This window comes from Maniola jurtina, chromosome 2 (assembly GCF_905333055.1).
Source record: "Maniola jurtina chromosome 2, ilManJurt1.1, whole genome shotgun sequence".
In the NCBI taxonomy this organism is placed as follows: domain Eukaryota; kingdom Metazoa; phylum Arthropoda; class Insecta; order Lepidoptera; family Nymphalidae; genus Maniola; species Maniola jurtina.
In genome coordinates this window covers 6,641,024-6,655,723 of record NC_060030.1, presented here as the reverse complement: position 1 = coordinate 6,655,723, position 14,700 = coordinate 6,641,024, and the positions used below count along the sequence as shown (strand labels likewise).

Genomic DNA, 14,700 nt, shown 5'->3' with positions numbered 1-14,700 from the left:
TCCAAAAAACTCTTGGACAAAAATAGAATTTAAAAAAAACATAAATGACAAACTCTAAGGCAAGAAGTAATTCCCAACTAAATGAAATGCGAAAGACATTACTTACGTTTTTACGGCTTGACAGCTAACAGCAAAATAATAATTAATTAATTAATCTATAATATTTATAATCGATCTATCTGTAACCTCTCAATAAGTTACTTAGCAACGTTATTATGAAAAAGATCCTCTATGTTATGATCCTCTAAATTCTAAAAAGAAAGAAAGAAAGAAAAGATCCTCTAAATTATGTATTAATTGTATTAGTTTAGTAGTTTATAACAACCAATGTTGGTAAGCAGGTAACTAATTATCCACAGATTACAAATCTGTAAAAAAAATCTGTAAAAGTAAATTGTTCTAGACAAATGGCACAGAAATAGTACCTATCTTATTAATTTTCATCCCGGGAAAACAAAGAATTTTAAAACCCCAAAACCATCAAGGACTAAATCGCAGGCTAAGATAATTTCGAGTGTTTACCAAAATGTTGAAGTCAGTTATTTTATTATTCAGGATGCGATGTAGGGAAACAAAAATCGTGCAAAAAGTTACACTATTATTTTTGTAAATGATACATTCCAAGCATGCCAGTGGAATGGGACTGAATGGCTGCACATAAAGGGGATCAGGGAGAGATTTGTTGGCTCGTGGGACAAATGGAATATTTTCTTAGCGCTCGTTTGCACAGGGAGATTTCTCCGTGGGGTGACAGAACTTTAAGTCCGATTGCATCTCGAAAACGTTGACAGATTTCGAGCATCGATACAGTATAACGTCAACTAAAATAAAACTTATTAAACTTGAATTCATCCATGTACAGTCATAACCTTTTATGTCAATGGTCACGACGGAAATTTTATGGAGTAAGGTCAATTATACCTACAATATTACCTACAATATTATATGTATTTAAAGCAACCATGTTGCATTGCTCCGATACTGTTCCATCCACCGACGTCATCGAAATATACCAATTACGTCATACAAACTGATAATAAAGGTACAGAAGTCTTCGCACGACTCTTCGAGCGCTTATCCGAAAGTAGGCACCACCCTCATAACACCAAATAGGTATTCCTATCAAAGTGACAGTATTTTTAACCCCCGACCCAAAAAGAGGGGTGTTATAAGTTTGAGGTGTGTATCTGTGTATCTGTGTGTCTGTGTATCTGTGTATCTGTCTGTGGCATCGTAGCGCCTAAACGAATGAACCGATTTTAATTTAGTTTTTTTTGTTTGAAAGGTGGCTTGATCGAGAGTGTTCTTAGCTATAATCCAAAAAAATTGGTTCAGCCGTTTAAAAGTTATCAGCTATTTTCTAGTTTTCTTGTAGAAAAGAAGGTTACATAACCCTTAGGTTCATAATATTCAAGTGTCAATTGACAAATGTCAAGCTGTCAAGATGGACGTTGCCTAGATATACATAATTATTTATTTGAAAATGATTTGTCGGGGGTGTTGAAAATTTTTAATTTACACTTGTTGTGTAAGCTTTTAGATACCAACTATGTACCTAATGTTTTAAAAATTGTAACTGCTCCTCATTTAGTAAACTAATCATGAAAATTTATTTGCCTCTTTACTAAGTCAGTAAAATATATAATAAGGTAAGTATAATAATAAAGTATAACAAGTTTATAAACGGACTAATTGATGGTGTCCGTGTGGGTTTAGGTTTATTAATCCTCTGGGACTTTTTTATTTTCCTAGATAAATAATAGACCATCTCCGTTTCCAGGATACAATCTATCTCTTACAAAATAGATGCTGCTTGATGTGATGCATGCTATTACTGTACTAAAAGTCAAAATCGATTAAATAGATGGACCGTGAAAACCTAGCAAACAGAGAGACCGACACATTTTCAAATTCGTACCTAAAATTAGCAACCACTCGTCGGTTAAACTGAATGCTGAAAGAATGCCCATCGCATTCTTGTGCAGGACCTATATTATACCAGGACCAGGATATTATACCTACATACAACCATAGAAATTCAAATACCAGTGGCGCTTTCTAAATCAGTGCCTACAACACATGAACGACGAGCCCCAATAAAGCAGTTTTTTTGATGATGATAATAATGACCTCCCTGAACCTTAGTCGTATTTCAAATAATAGGGTAGAAATTGCTTTTAAAAATACTTGCAAACATACGTGGCACATAATTTTTAATACATATTTATAATGTCGTTCCAAGATCTCCACAAGCAGCTTTCGCTGAAGGACTCAAGCAGATATTAAATTGCATTTCAGATAAAGCTTTTAAAAATTTTATTCTGCAACATCAAGCATTTTAAATCCTTTTTGTTAAATGGATTTAAAAGCGTTGTGCCAAAAAAGACCATTTATTGGTGTCCACTGCAGGACTAATATTATCTCGTCATATGCACACCATTCGCCACTATTCTTGGTTACTTATTTGCATGAATTTGCATGTAGGTACTTCCCCGCTACCTTCTCGACCTCTATATTCCATAACACGACACTATACGATATTCATATTTAGGTACATAATTAACGTAATATAAGTACATAATTATATGATATTACGTAGCATATTATTAGATAGGTAATATAGATATAAAATATAACATACTAATGTTCTACAAAATCAAAATGCTTTATTTTCCAAATACCTACCTTCCGTCTACTGTGTACTTATGTGATATTTTAATATTCTAATCAAAAATTATTTATTTGAACAGAGTTAGAACTTTTTTTTAAATAGGTACAACGACTGAAGGAATAGTAAAACATTGAGTAAGTTTTATTTTGTTGTTGTAAACATGTTTGAAAAAATTGTAAACATCGGTTTGTTAAGAGCACTGTTGAAAGTTGCGGAGTTGCGAGAGACGACGAAGACGCGGTACTTCAATAAGAGGTAAGTTTTAATAATGTAGGGCGGTTGGCTTGGCTTTTCCTTCCATTCATCTCTCCCCTTTTTGGAGCGCAATTAAAACGAAGTCTGCCTGTTCTGACACATAAAACTTCCAAAGATAATATAATTAAGTAAATAGGACAGTTTTATCGTTAGGGATAGGGCATATAGATGGATTGGAGTAGAGCCGCCTTTTTGACATCTTAAACTCTGCTTTATATACGCTATCACTGCTAAATTGATACAAGAGATTAACAGAATGCTAGGCGTACACTGCTGGTTTTATCCTAAAGTAAATAAAAATAGCAAACTATTTTAGTAGTTATCAAAACACTCAAGGAAAAGATGAAGAGCCTCAGCGCACACCAGCAGAGCAGAACTGGTAGGTTCGCAGGTGAACCTTGAATAAAACATATGATACTAAACGATCAACGTTCCAGCAAAAATCGTCGCTTGTGATGCGTTTGACTAGGTAGGTACTTTAGATAGTTTCCTTGGAACGTTTATTTGCAATGCGTATAACTAAGTACCTACTTAATGTAAGACAAACATGGTAGACTGCTAAGTTAGATTTAAGTACTTAAAGAAAGTACTTTCTTCTAATCTATTGTACATATTGTATCAATTATGTGTAAGAACAATAAATAAAAAGGATTTCACTCCTTCATTTGATTATAAACACGTAAGTAAAAACGCACCAAGGAGCCACTAACTTAAGCGAAGAATGCGCCGAAAATTTGTTATTTGCATCCGTATATTGTCCGGAAATTCGCAACAGTATTGTTCATGCTACATTCTCGTACGTGAAAAGCGAGCGCCTGAATCACTCGCGTGTAGTTGACGCTTTTCAGGATGCGCTGATGTTCCGTTACGCGTGATTAATGCTCTCGCGTTCCCCCAACATTGTGTTTTTGTGATGCAAATGACTCGAGCCGTCGGAACAGGGAAATTGAGCGCGAAGTACCGCGGTTTTAATACTTGCACCCTCTGTGTGCACAGTGCACTACAATAGCCAACTTAAATGGACAGCACCTATCATAATAGTTTTGGATCTTTAAATAATTTGGCTATTAAATTATTACTTACTAGATGATGCCCGCGACTTCGTCTGCGTGGATGTAGGTTTTTGAAGATCCCGTGGGAACTGTTTAGTTTTCCGGGATAAAAAGTTACCTATGTCAATTACAGGGACAAAAGCTACCTCGTTACCCATACAAATCGGTTAAGCGGATGGGTTTTTAGGATTCCGTGGGAACCATTTCATTTTCCCGGATAAAAAGTAGCCCATGTCCGTCCCCGGGATATAAACTAACCCTGTACCTTTCGTCAGAATCGCTTAAACTGTTGAGCCGTGAAAAGGTAGCAAGCAGACAGACACACTTTCGCATTTATAATATTAAGTATATTGATTAAATTATTACTTACTAGAGGATGCCCGCGACTTCGCCCGCGTGGAATTCGATTTTTATAGATCCCGTGGGAGCTGTTTGATTTTCCGGGATAAAAAGTAGCCCAGGTCCGTCCCCAGGATATAAGCTATCCTTGTACCAAATTTCGTCAGAATCGCTTAAACTGTTGAGCCGTGAAAAGGTAGCAGACAGACAGACAGACAGACAGACATACACACAGATAGACAGACAGACACACTGTTACTGAACTTTTATGAAGTGTATAAACCTGGATCCTATACCTTACTACATCTATGAATCTACCTCGTCTAGTTCAAGAGGTAATTAGAGTGCCTACTTTTTAAAGTTAGCGCGAATTATTTTAGTAAAATATTTCGTGCTAACTTTAAAACAAAAATTCCTTATCTGCCTAAGGGTGTTCCTACTAAAAACCTTTCTTAACTAATTAAGAAGTTCAGGCAACATCCTTCATTGGCATACTTGAGTCTTGTGATACGCAGTTTATATCTGGGTACGAAAACTTTCTCCCCTATCGGAGGATGGGGGTGAATTTATTATGAAGAAAGCGTGTATTTGTCACAAGGAGACACCTACTATAACGTACATCGCCTTTTTTTTCTCTCTCTCGTCTGGCTTTACAAAGATTAGCCAATGTCAAGTTTGTAGTTATTTGTAACAAGTTAGTTAAACTATACAAATATTGACCCCGTCTGTGCCGGCGCTCGCCGACATACGCACGGCACCCCCTTAGAGCGCTTTCCAGTCAATTTTAACAAAAAAACACTCCAAAAAGGCAGAGCACGCCCGCCAGCCAACACCAACACAGACGAAGTCCCATCGCCTTATACCTCTTACAGTTCGTTTTTTACGGTTCCGTACCCGAAACACAAGAACCCGTACAAAAGAAACGCGCGTGTAGTGTAACCTTAAATACATAGAATACTAAAGCATTCCACAAACGCTTTCTTTTTTATTTTTCATCGCATTACAGCAGCCGCTTTAGATGTTTTATTACAACTTTTTCAGAATGTGGTTTTTACGTCATGCACTGTTTTGTTTCGTTTCATGAATTCTTAAAACGTAAACGCCCGCCTGCTTTGCAAAGATGTTTTTACTTGTGAAATGTACCTAATGTATTTTGTCTCGTTTTTTAAATATTTGGTAATTCCATTGTGAAATATAATTACTTATGTTCAATAATGACGATTGCGTTCCCGGGAGGTCCATTAGGTACATTTTAATTGACTATAAGACTGAAACTTACATAATATAGCCTACCTATAATTATGTAATGGACGTGGTTCAGCTTTAATAATTCAACAAAAATCCAAGCAGTTAAAAACCTGGTAAACTGTAATAATATCAATAATAATACATAATTAACACCGACATTGAATAAGGCGAGGCAGTTCTAACTTCTAACTATAATTAAATGAAGTACCTAGCTACCCATTTAATATCATAATTTTTTAAACTGCTCTATGTGGTTTAGCATCTAATACATACCTATACTAAAATTACATATGCAAAAGTGTGTTTGTCTGTCTGCAAGCTTTTCAAGGCCAGTTTAACCGATTTTGACGAAGTACAAAGACAACTTGCGTTCCCGGGGACGAACACTTCTATACAGGGTGGTCAAAAAGTCGTGGATCAAACAAAATAGGGAGATAGAGGAGGTCATTTCCAGCAAAAAATATTTCTACAGCATGGCCTTATTTAAATTGCCCTAAGAGTTATGAATATTTTTGAGATTTTTAACAAAATACCAGATTCTCTTACAATTAGACTAATTTAAAAAAAATGAGATAAAAGATAATAAAACAAACGATGCTGTGTCATTACTAGATAATGTATCAGCACTAAAAACCTTCTACTGAGGCTCTGGGTGCCAAATTACAAGAGCAATTAATTTTTTTCCAAAACTTTTAAAGCGTTACCAAAAATTAAATGTCACTTTAAAAGCGCACTGTGAAAAAAAAATGTACTACGAAAAAGTGACCCTGTATCAGAAAAACTTGCTAATTTAATGCCAATTTAAATGAGGTATAACACATTACTCTTTGTTTCGTAATTCTGGTATTATAATCGTTTTTTCATATCAAGGTGCAAATTTCAGTAGATTAGTTTAATTCAAAAAAAATTTGAAGATTATCATGCTGCTAGTTAAACTGCTAGTTTTTTGTACGTTGGAATGCTAGAAACATCACTGTGCTTGACACATTAAAATTTGTGAAAAGAATAGAAACTCTTCACTACCACCTCGTGCCAGAACCACCCAGAACTACCCAGAACGCCCGTCTTGCAAGTAGTTCATCTTTTCTAGGAAACAAAAGGATAAAGAAACTATGCCTCTCGTTCACACTAATCATCATTTCTATTTGCATTGTTGGAATAAGGAAGGATGTGAAAGAGAGGCATAGTTTTTTTATCCTTTTGTTTCCTAGAAAAGAGGGCGTTCTGGGTAGTTCTGGCACGTGGTGGTAGTGAACAGTTTCTGTTCTTTTCACAAATTTTTAGTGTGACAAGCACAGTGATATTTCTAGCATTCCAACGAACAAAAAACTAGCAGTTTAACTAGCAGCATGATAATCTTCAAAATTATTTTGAATTAAACTAATTTACTGAAATTTGCACCTTGATATGAAAAAACAATTATAATACCAGAATTACGAAACAAAGAGTAATGTGTTATACCTCATTTAAATTGGCATTAAATCAGCAAGTTTTTCTGATACAGGGTCACTTTTCCGTAGTTCATTTTTTTTTCACAGTGCGCTTTTAAAGTGACATTTAATTTTTGGTAACGCTTTAAAAGTTTTGGAAAAAAATTAATTGCTCTTGTAATTTGGCACCCAGAGCCTCAATAGAAGGTTTGTAGTGCTGATACATTATCTAGTAATGACACAGCATCGTTTGTTTTATTATTTTTTATCTCATTTTTTTTTAATTAGTCTAATTGTAAGAGAATCTGGTATTTTGTTAAAAATCTCAAAAATATTCATAACTCTTAGGGCAATTTAAATAAGGCCATGCTGTAGAAATATTTTTTGCTGGAAATGTCCTCCTCTATCTCCCTATTGCGTTTAATCCACGACTTTTTGACCACCCTGTATAGGCTACATTTGTCTCGGAAAATTAAAGAACTCCCATGGGATTTTTAAAAACCTAAATACATGCAGTTACCCTATGGAATAAGGAAACTCACTAACCCTAACACCCTGAAAACATGAACCTTATTTTTCTGCCCATATGTATAAATTATAATTTTCTAGGACGCGTACTTTCAATGTTGAACATACCGTCGTCGCGTCGGCATAATCTGAATAAAAATCACGTACCTACTGTATTGTATTAAGACGAGGAAGAAAAATAGCTGATATAATTTTTCGCAAACATATGGCGTTCTGAGGATATACGAGTATAGGGTGCGGGGAGAAGGCTATTTAGTTAATGGAGCACAATGGGAAAGAAAAGTCAATCAAGCGCACGCGTCGCGCGTCGCCGGATTTCTGCGCCTAACTACGGGAGATATATTGCGGAGGTCGACATTAGCAGGAAAAAGTCGGCCAAGTGCGAGTCTGACTTGCACAGGAAGGGTTGCGTATCATCGTGCAAGAAAGTAACACTTTTTAATTTTTTCAATATCATAGTGGCTATTTTGGAATTATTTATTTGTTGATATAGCGGCAATAGAAATATGCATGTTGTGAAAATTTCAACTCTCCACCTATTACGGTTCATGAGATACCCTACTGCCCGCTGACAGACAGACGGATGGACGGACGGACAACGGAGGCTTAGTAATAGGGTCCCGTTGGCACTCTGTTGGGTACGGAACCCTAAAAACCACATTGCTACCCGAGTCCCAACGTTTTCTTTGGAATGACCTTTGCGTAACTTTTCATACAGGCACGAGCTTAATTTCCCGGCTGATTAGTTCGGCAACCCGCGTTTTTGTTAATAAGCTTATTTACTAGTATAAGTAAGTACCTTAGGTAGTTACTTGTTACTTACGCAGTGGGTGATTTTATAAAGACTATTTCAATTTTCGTAGACCTTGGTGTGAAAAACTTTGATTTTGTATACCTATTTACTAATAGGTAAGTAAAGTGCCCCTAAAAGAAGTTAAGATAAAAATTAAACACTTCCCTATAGCATCCAAAAAGAAAGTATTTAATACTAGATGATATCCACAACTTCGTCCGCGTGGATTTTTTGTTTTTAAAAATCCCGTGGGAACTCTTTACTTTTCCGGGATAAAAAGTTGCCTATGTTCATTTCCCCGGTACCCGGTATCCCGAGTAATCGGATAAATGGTTGAGCCTTTAAGAATCCCGTGGGAACTTTTTAATTTTATAGGATAAAAAGTAGTCTATGTCCGTCCCCGGGATATAAGCTTCTGTACCAAACATCAAAACTGGTTAAACTGTTGGCCGTGAAAAGCTAGCAGACAGACAGACAGGCACACTTTCGCAGTTATAATATTAGTATGGAGTATGGATTAGTATGGATATGGATTTGCATTCTCCAATGCCTGCCCCTTGGTTGTCAGACTTGGGTCCTTTGCTGAAAAACTTGCAGAAGCTTAGAATTTGTCAAATAGGAATGGAAAGAAGTATGTTAGGATTTTTTTACTTTAAAAGACAAGAGAAAGCCACAAAAAATTGACACGGACATTAACTGCATGGTTACCTCGAGATGGACAAATAAAAGCGAAACAAAGCAGGCGATGGGAAGACGACATAAGAAAAGAAGGAGGAGTAACATGGAAAAGGATAGCGCGTGGCAGACAAAGATGGAAGTTGCTGGAAGTAGCTAGATATTGTGTGGAGAGGACACGCTGATAGCTAAAATATCAGCAATAAAGGCTTAATAATGATAAAGTACAGATCGTACAGGTTTTCAGTTTGGGCTGGCTTTAATTCACTACGAATTGTATTCAAAAACATTGTGTTATAGATTATGATATTATGATTGCTCAAAAATCAGCTTTTGAATTATTGTTTATAAACTTGTAAGCCAGCTTGCTCTTTGCATCCAATTTTTTTCTCAATTTTAAGGAAAACATCATTCATTCACAGTGACATTCGGAGCAAGAAAATTACGAACCTCGACACGAAGTTTGGCACTTTCCGCACTTGGTGCCACTTTTTGTGAGCCTTTGTGACGTTCCTGTTAATTTCAGAACAAAAACTCATTGCCCAATGAGTTACTAAATTATCAATGTAATGTAAGATTATATAGATCACAATGAGATCACATTGTACAGACTCCGCTCCATTGCTCCAGCGTCGGAGTGAAACACACAACCTACTAAACCTACTACCTGCAAACTACTAAGTACTAAGTAGGCACGTTGAGTGTGTGAGTTGATTTGTGTGGTGTTGTGCGTTGGTGGTGTCTATTGCTTGCTTTTGTTGCTACCCTTTGGGAAGGTATCGAACCCTAAAAATGTATAAAATCTTTCGTCAAAGTATTAAGAGGTTGAAGTGTAATTTTGAATCCATACTAATCCATACATTACTTATATTATAATATTATATTTTAAATGCGAAAGTATGTCTGTCTGTCTGTCTGCTAGCTTTTCACGGCTCAACAGTTTAACCGATTTTGATGAAATTTGGTACAGAGCTAGCTTACACCATGGGGAAGGACATAAGCTTCTTCTCTTCTTCTCATCGTTTGAGCCTGAGTAATCAAAGAGTTCCCACGGGATTCTTAAAACACATACGCTTAACTGATTTATATGAAATTTGGTACAGCTTACATCCCGGAAATTGACATAGGCAACTTTTTATCCCGGAAAAGCAAAAAGTTTCCACGGGATTTTCAAAAAAATCTCAATCCACGCGGAAGAAGTCGCAGACATCATCTAGTAGGTACTTAATTTTAAAGGTTTTTTCAATATAATAATATTAGAATCAGAAAAAAGCCCAAGAAGTGCAAAAATCCAACTGGTTTTTAATACGTACTTAATTGATTTATGTAGGAATAAAACCAACCCAAACAACATTTTAATGAATCTTTTATGAAAAAGTAAAACACACCATCTAAACTGGAAAAACCGAACATCCTTTAAAATGTTATTTTTTGAATGCCTATACGAAGAACGCTTTTATCTTATTTTAAAATTCTTTTTTGCAGGTAATTGAAGTTTTATTGCTATGCCATGCCAATTTTTACTGAGCCGTCCCCGTTCACAATGTTACCCGAGACAACTGTTACATTGACCGTATCTGTGTGAGCTGTCAGCAGTGTATCACTTTACTCTATGGCTGTCAGCTGCAAAGACCTTACACTTCTAATATAATGTAAGGTCTTTGGTCAGCTGCTGTCATTGAAAGTGTCAACTGTCAACTTGTCAAGCGTTAGTTGAACAGCTGATAGTGGTAGGGGTTCGGAGTTTCATATTTTTGAATTAAAAGTTAAATTAATCAATAAACATTAACATTTTGATACCTAATTATTGATTTGTTGCCATTTGTCACCGCATCAGAGATAAGTGCAAGAAGACTAGTTGGTGCAATATTCCAAACAGCAAGCAAGTTCAGCCCTACTCCACACCACAAAATGAATTTAATGAATTTGCCCGATGAAATTCTCATGATAATCCTTAGCCACTTGGACACGAAATCATTATACAATTTGCACACAGCTTTTGATCGTATAAGGAACATTATTCGTACGTATAACATTATTAAGTCGTGCAACTTATCACTAAGCGTTATGGCAAAAGCAAGGACTCTGACATCATCATTTTTCCTAGATATATCAAGAAATCTAAAAGAGTTAAATGTTTGTGGAATAGGTGATCTTAATAAGACCGGACTTTTACGTGCTGCGAAGAAACTACAATGTCTGAACACATTAGATGTTACGTATACCAATATCACTATATCTGATTTGATTGCACTATACAAAGTGTGTCCGACTATAACAGATATAAGCATAAATTTTTCGTTCGATACTAAGTTTGATATAGTACGTAATACACTGGAAGCAACAACATATCCATATCAAGAAATGTTTAAAAACTTTTTGAATGTCCATTTTGTTGGTAATCACGGTAATATGTTGTTTACCCAACTACCATGTGTAATGTTAAAAAAAGCTAAACTAAAAAAATTACAATACACAATTATTGAATGTCTTGAAGTGTATAATTCATTGCCAGGCAGAGATATATTGCATTTTGATAATTTCACAATACTTTTTTCACATGAAACATGCATGCCCAACGGCTCTTTGAAAAAATTGGTACCATTTGATGTGTTGGATTTTCCAAGCTATGAAACTTTGATTCTAACTGTTGAAGGAAAACATTGCTATGCAACACCAATATTTGAGGTTTTTTTTAGCAAATATTGCAACTCACATCTACATGAAAACATAGAGCTTCACATAATGAACAGTTTTGAAGTTGACATGGTAGATAATGCATGTATAATGTTATGGAATAAAAGTGCAACAAAGTTTGATGACAAGTTCTTCTCTGATTTGTGGTGTAAGTTAAAACCCTTGTTTCCTTGTTTCTTTGATCCCTCATCAAATACTCCAGTAGCTTCTGATTATGATTTTTACATCACTATCCCTCGTGAAATTGAACAAAAAACTGAAACTCGAGTGGGTTTTAAAAGAAAAAGAATTGCTGCTCCAAATTGTGTTCTGAATTATGACTCTGTATTCAAAGAAAAAAGTCAAAATATACAATTAGCTCTCTCATTCCATGGTAAGATCAAAAGTGCAGTAACATTATCTCCAAGTTGTAACTATTTGAAAAAATTAACCTATTTAAGCCTAAGGGGTCAGGTACGCTACAGTGTAGATTTTTTTAATGTCTTATTCAGATGCTGTAACAATCTTACAACACTATTAGTTAAAAGTAATTCTTTTAGTTCGTGCTCCGCTGCCATAGCCCGATCACTACCATTAAGTCAGTCTTTAAAAAATATTCATCTAATTGATAAAGGAATTGATTTTCCCACACTGTATTCATCTATGAGTCAATGTACAACATTAGAAAATGTTCATATATTAGATACAACTTATTCTACAAATTTTACTGATGCGTCTGTCCTATTTGAAAAATGTGTGAATTTGTACTCTTTTAATTTGTACGTTCATTCGTCCCTTAGCGCTAAAAGAAAATTCTTGCAAATATTTAAGAAAGCAAGCCGAAATCAATCAATTAATGTAAATATACTTTTGAGCAATCATAAATATGTTATATTATTTCCTCCTTATACTGATGTGTTTCGTTTGAATTTATTGTGATACTAAGTAGGTACATCCAAGATCAATTATTATTTGGCCACTAGGATAGCAGTTAATCTTCATAGTCATGCCTATGTGTTTTTATCTAGTATGGATTATATTATATTTTATAGATATAATATAGATTACAAATATTTTATGGATTATAGTGCTTAATGTATAATAATAATTTGTACAGAGTGTATAAAAATATACATGCATGATGTATGTTTTAATAGTACCTAGGTAAATGTTGTACTTTCAATTGTTTCAAAAAAAATTGTATTACTTTAGGTTAGTGCATGTTAAATTATTTTCATTCATAAGTGCACCTGTAATGGATAACCATACTGCAATTCAATTTTGTACATTTTATAGTCATAATTGTATGAAAGTTGTTGGTGTAAATAAATTGTACATTTTATACTTCATAATAATTGTATGGAAGTTGTCGGTGTAAATAAATAGGCGCCATCTATTGACACTATAGTAAACTAGATCATATAAGACACAAAATGGGTCATTGCATTGACCATGTACTTCTTGTGTGGTGTCTTCTCGACAAACTACCGTTTATCGGGGTACGGGCCTCGAGGCCGAGCCTCCTTGCCCGGGCGTGTCCTCACAGGTTCCTTTTAGCTACCTGGATTGTTAATTTCAGCCCTTTCTAAAGGGCTGAGGTCGCGCCTGAATTCGACGTCGGCCTTGAGGCATCTGGATTCTCCCTATCGGCTCTCTCTCCTGGTAGTGCCATATCCGGTGGGTGGGTTATCGTGTCCGGTGGTTGGGGTGTACTTCTGGGGCTTGACAAGATATATTTCATTCTGTAGATCATAGATGTCGCTAGTCGGATGATTGGTTAAAAATAATAGGACACAGACCAGACATTATTAATTAATTATTATTATGAGTGTCCCTTGTTTTACTAAAGAACACAAAAACCTATATACTTAGGTAGGTACCTATGTACAAAGAATTAGTAAGAACCTAAAAGGTCCTAGGTAAGTACCTACATACAAGTAGGTACCTATTTCAGATCTTGAAAATAGAAAATATAGGTATATATTATTGTACGTACCTACCTAAAGTAAACACACAACGGTTAGATACCTACTACCTATCTAAGTGGTAGGTATATACCTACCTGTTATTAACTCCTACATTTTAATTTGTCATATATTCATTCTTAAGATGTATGAAAATGCCTTGTATCGATTTTCTACCTATACTTAGTACATATAGGCTAGGTTTGCTGGTTATAATGGAATAAAGCCATCCTGATCTCTAGAACGTCTTTTATTGTATTTGTTGATTAATATTTCTGATTGACCCAACCAAAACAATGAAACAACGCGCGAGACAATATCTACCTACCGACAGCCTTCAGGTACGACGATCGATCGATTGATTACCTACATTGATTACGACTTCTTTGGCACACCTATGACCACAGTCCACAGTATTCATACTGTGGTCTTACAAGTGGTAGGTCTGTGAGGGATTCGATTTGGAAGTAAGTAAGTAGGTGATCTTATATTATCGAGCCATAACCGCCATGCGCCATGCCAAATTATAGCCTTCAATTAATTGTAGTCGTACCTACTACTAGTATTTCAGAGCCCGCCGAAGCCAGAACTCGGTGGCTGAAACCTAAAATGGTGCTGTTTCCACAAATGACAGAAACAACGTTACTTGCGCGTGTTCATCTTTCCCTCTAACTGCACCTCACAAAGAGAGGCCGGCTGAATGAATTTTCAGCAGATTCAAGATTTTTTACTCAAAAACGGTAAAACAGTGAAAATTACAAATTGGCGTTTGGAATTAACTACGCCTATTTTTGGCAAAAGAAAACATTTTTTTAAAACCAACTTAAGGCATTGGAAGTACCTATAATATGACATGAAGTTGTTATATTCTGAATTTTCTAGTTTTTTATACGTACACAGTTTATTTACGCACGAGCTACGAGAAAAATTTATGATTATAGGTCAACGGCAAGTAGGTACCTAACCCCATAGACTCCTTTTTTTTGATAAATAGACAGACAACGAAGTGATGCTATAAGGGTTCGTTTTTTCCTTTTGAGGTACGGAACACTAAAAACTGACTGCCTTT

At 35.5% G+C, this 14,700-nt stretch overlaps 1 protein-coding gene across 1 annotated transcript; it reads left to right on the top strand.

The window, feature by feature from the left end:
• The first annotated feature begins 10,709 nt into the window (after positions 1-10,709).
• On the top strand, positions 10,710-13,123 carry LOC123872779. Its single transcript, XM_045917309.1, has one exon. It carries the CDS (start codon positions 10,903-10,905, stop codon positions 12,604-12,606), a length of 1,704 nt encoding a protein of 567 aa, XP_045773265.1. The 5' UTR covers positions 10,710-10,902; the 3' UTR covers positions 12,607-13,123.
• Positions 13,124-14,700: the final 1,577 nt, after the last annotated feature.

Bases quoted from the DNA above. Each gene is read 5' to 3' on its own strand.
- LOC123872779 (XM_045917309.1), top strand. From the start codon at position 10,903: ATGAATTTAATGAATTTGCCCGATGAAATTCTCATGATAATCCTTAGC.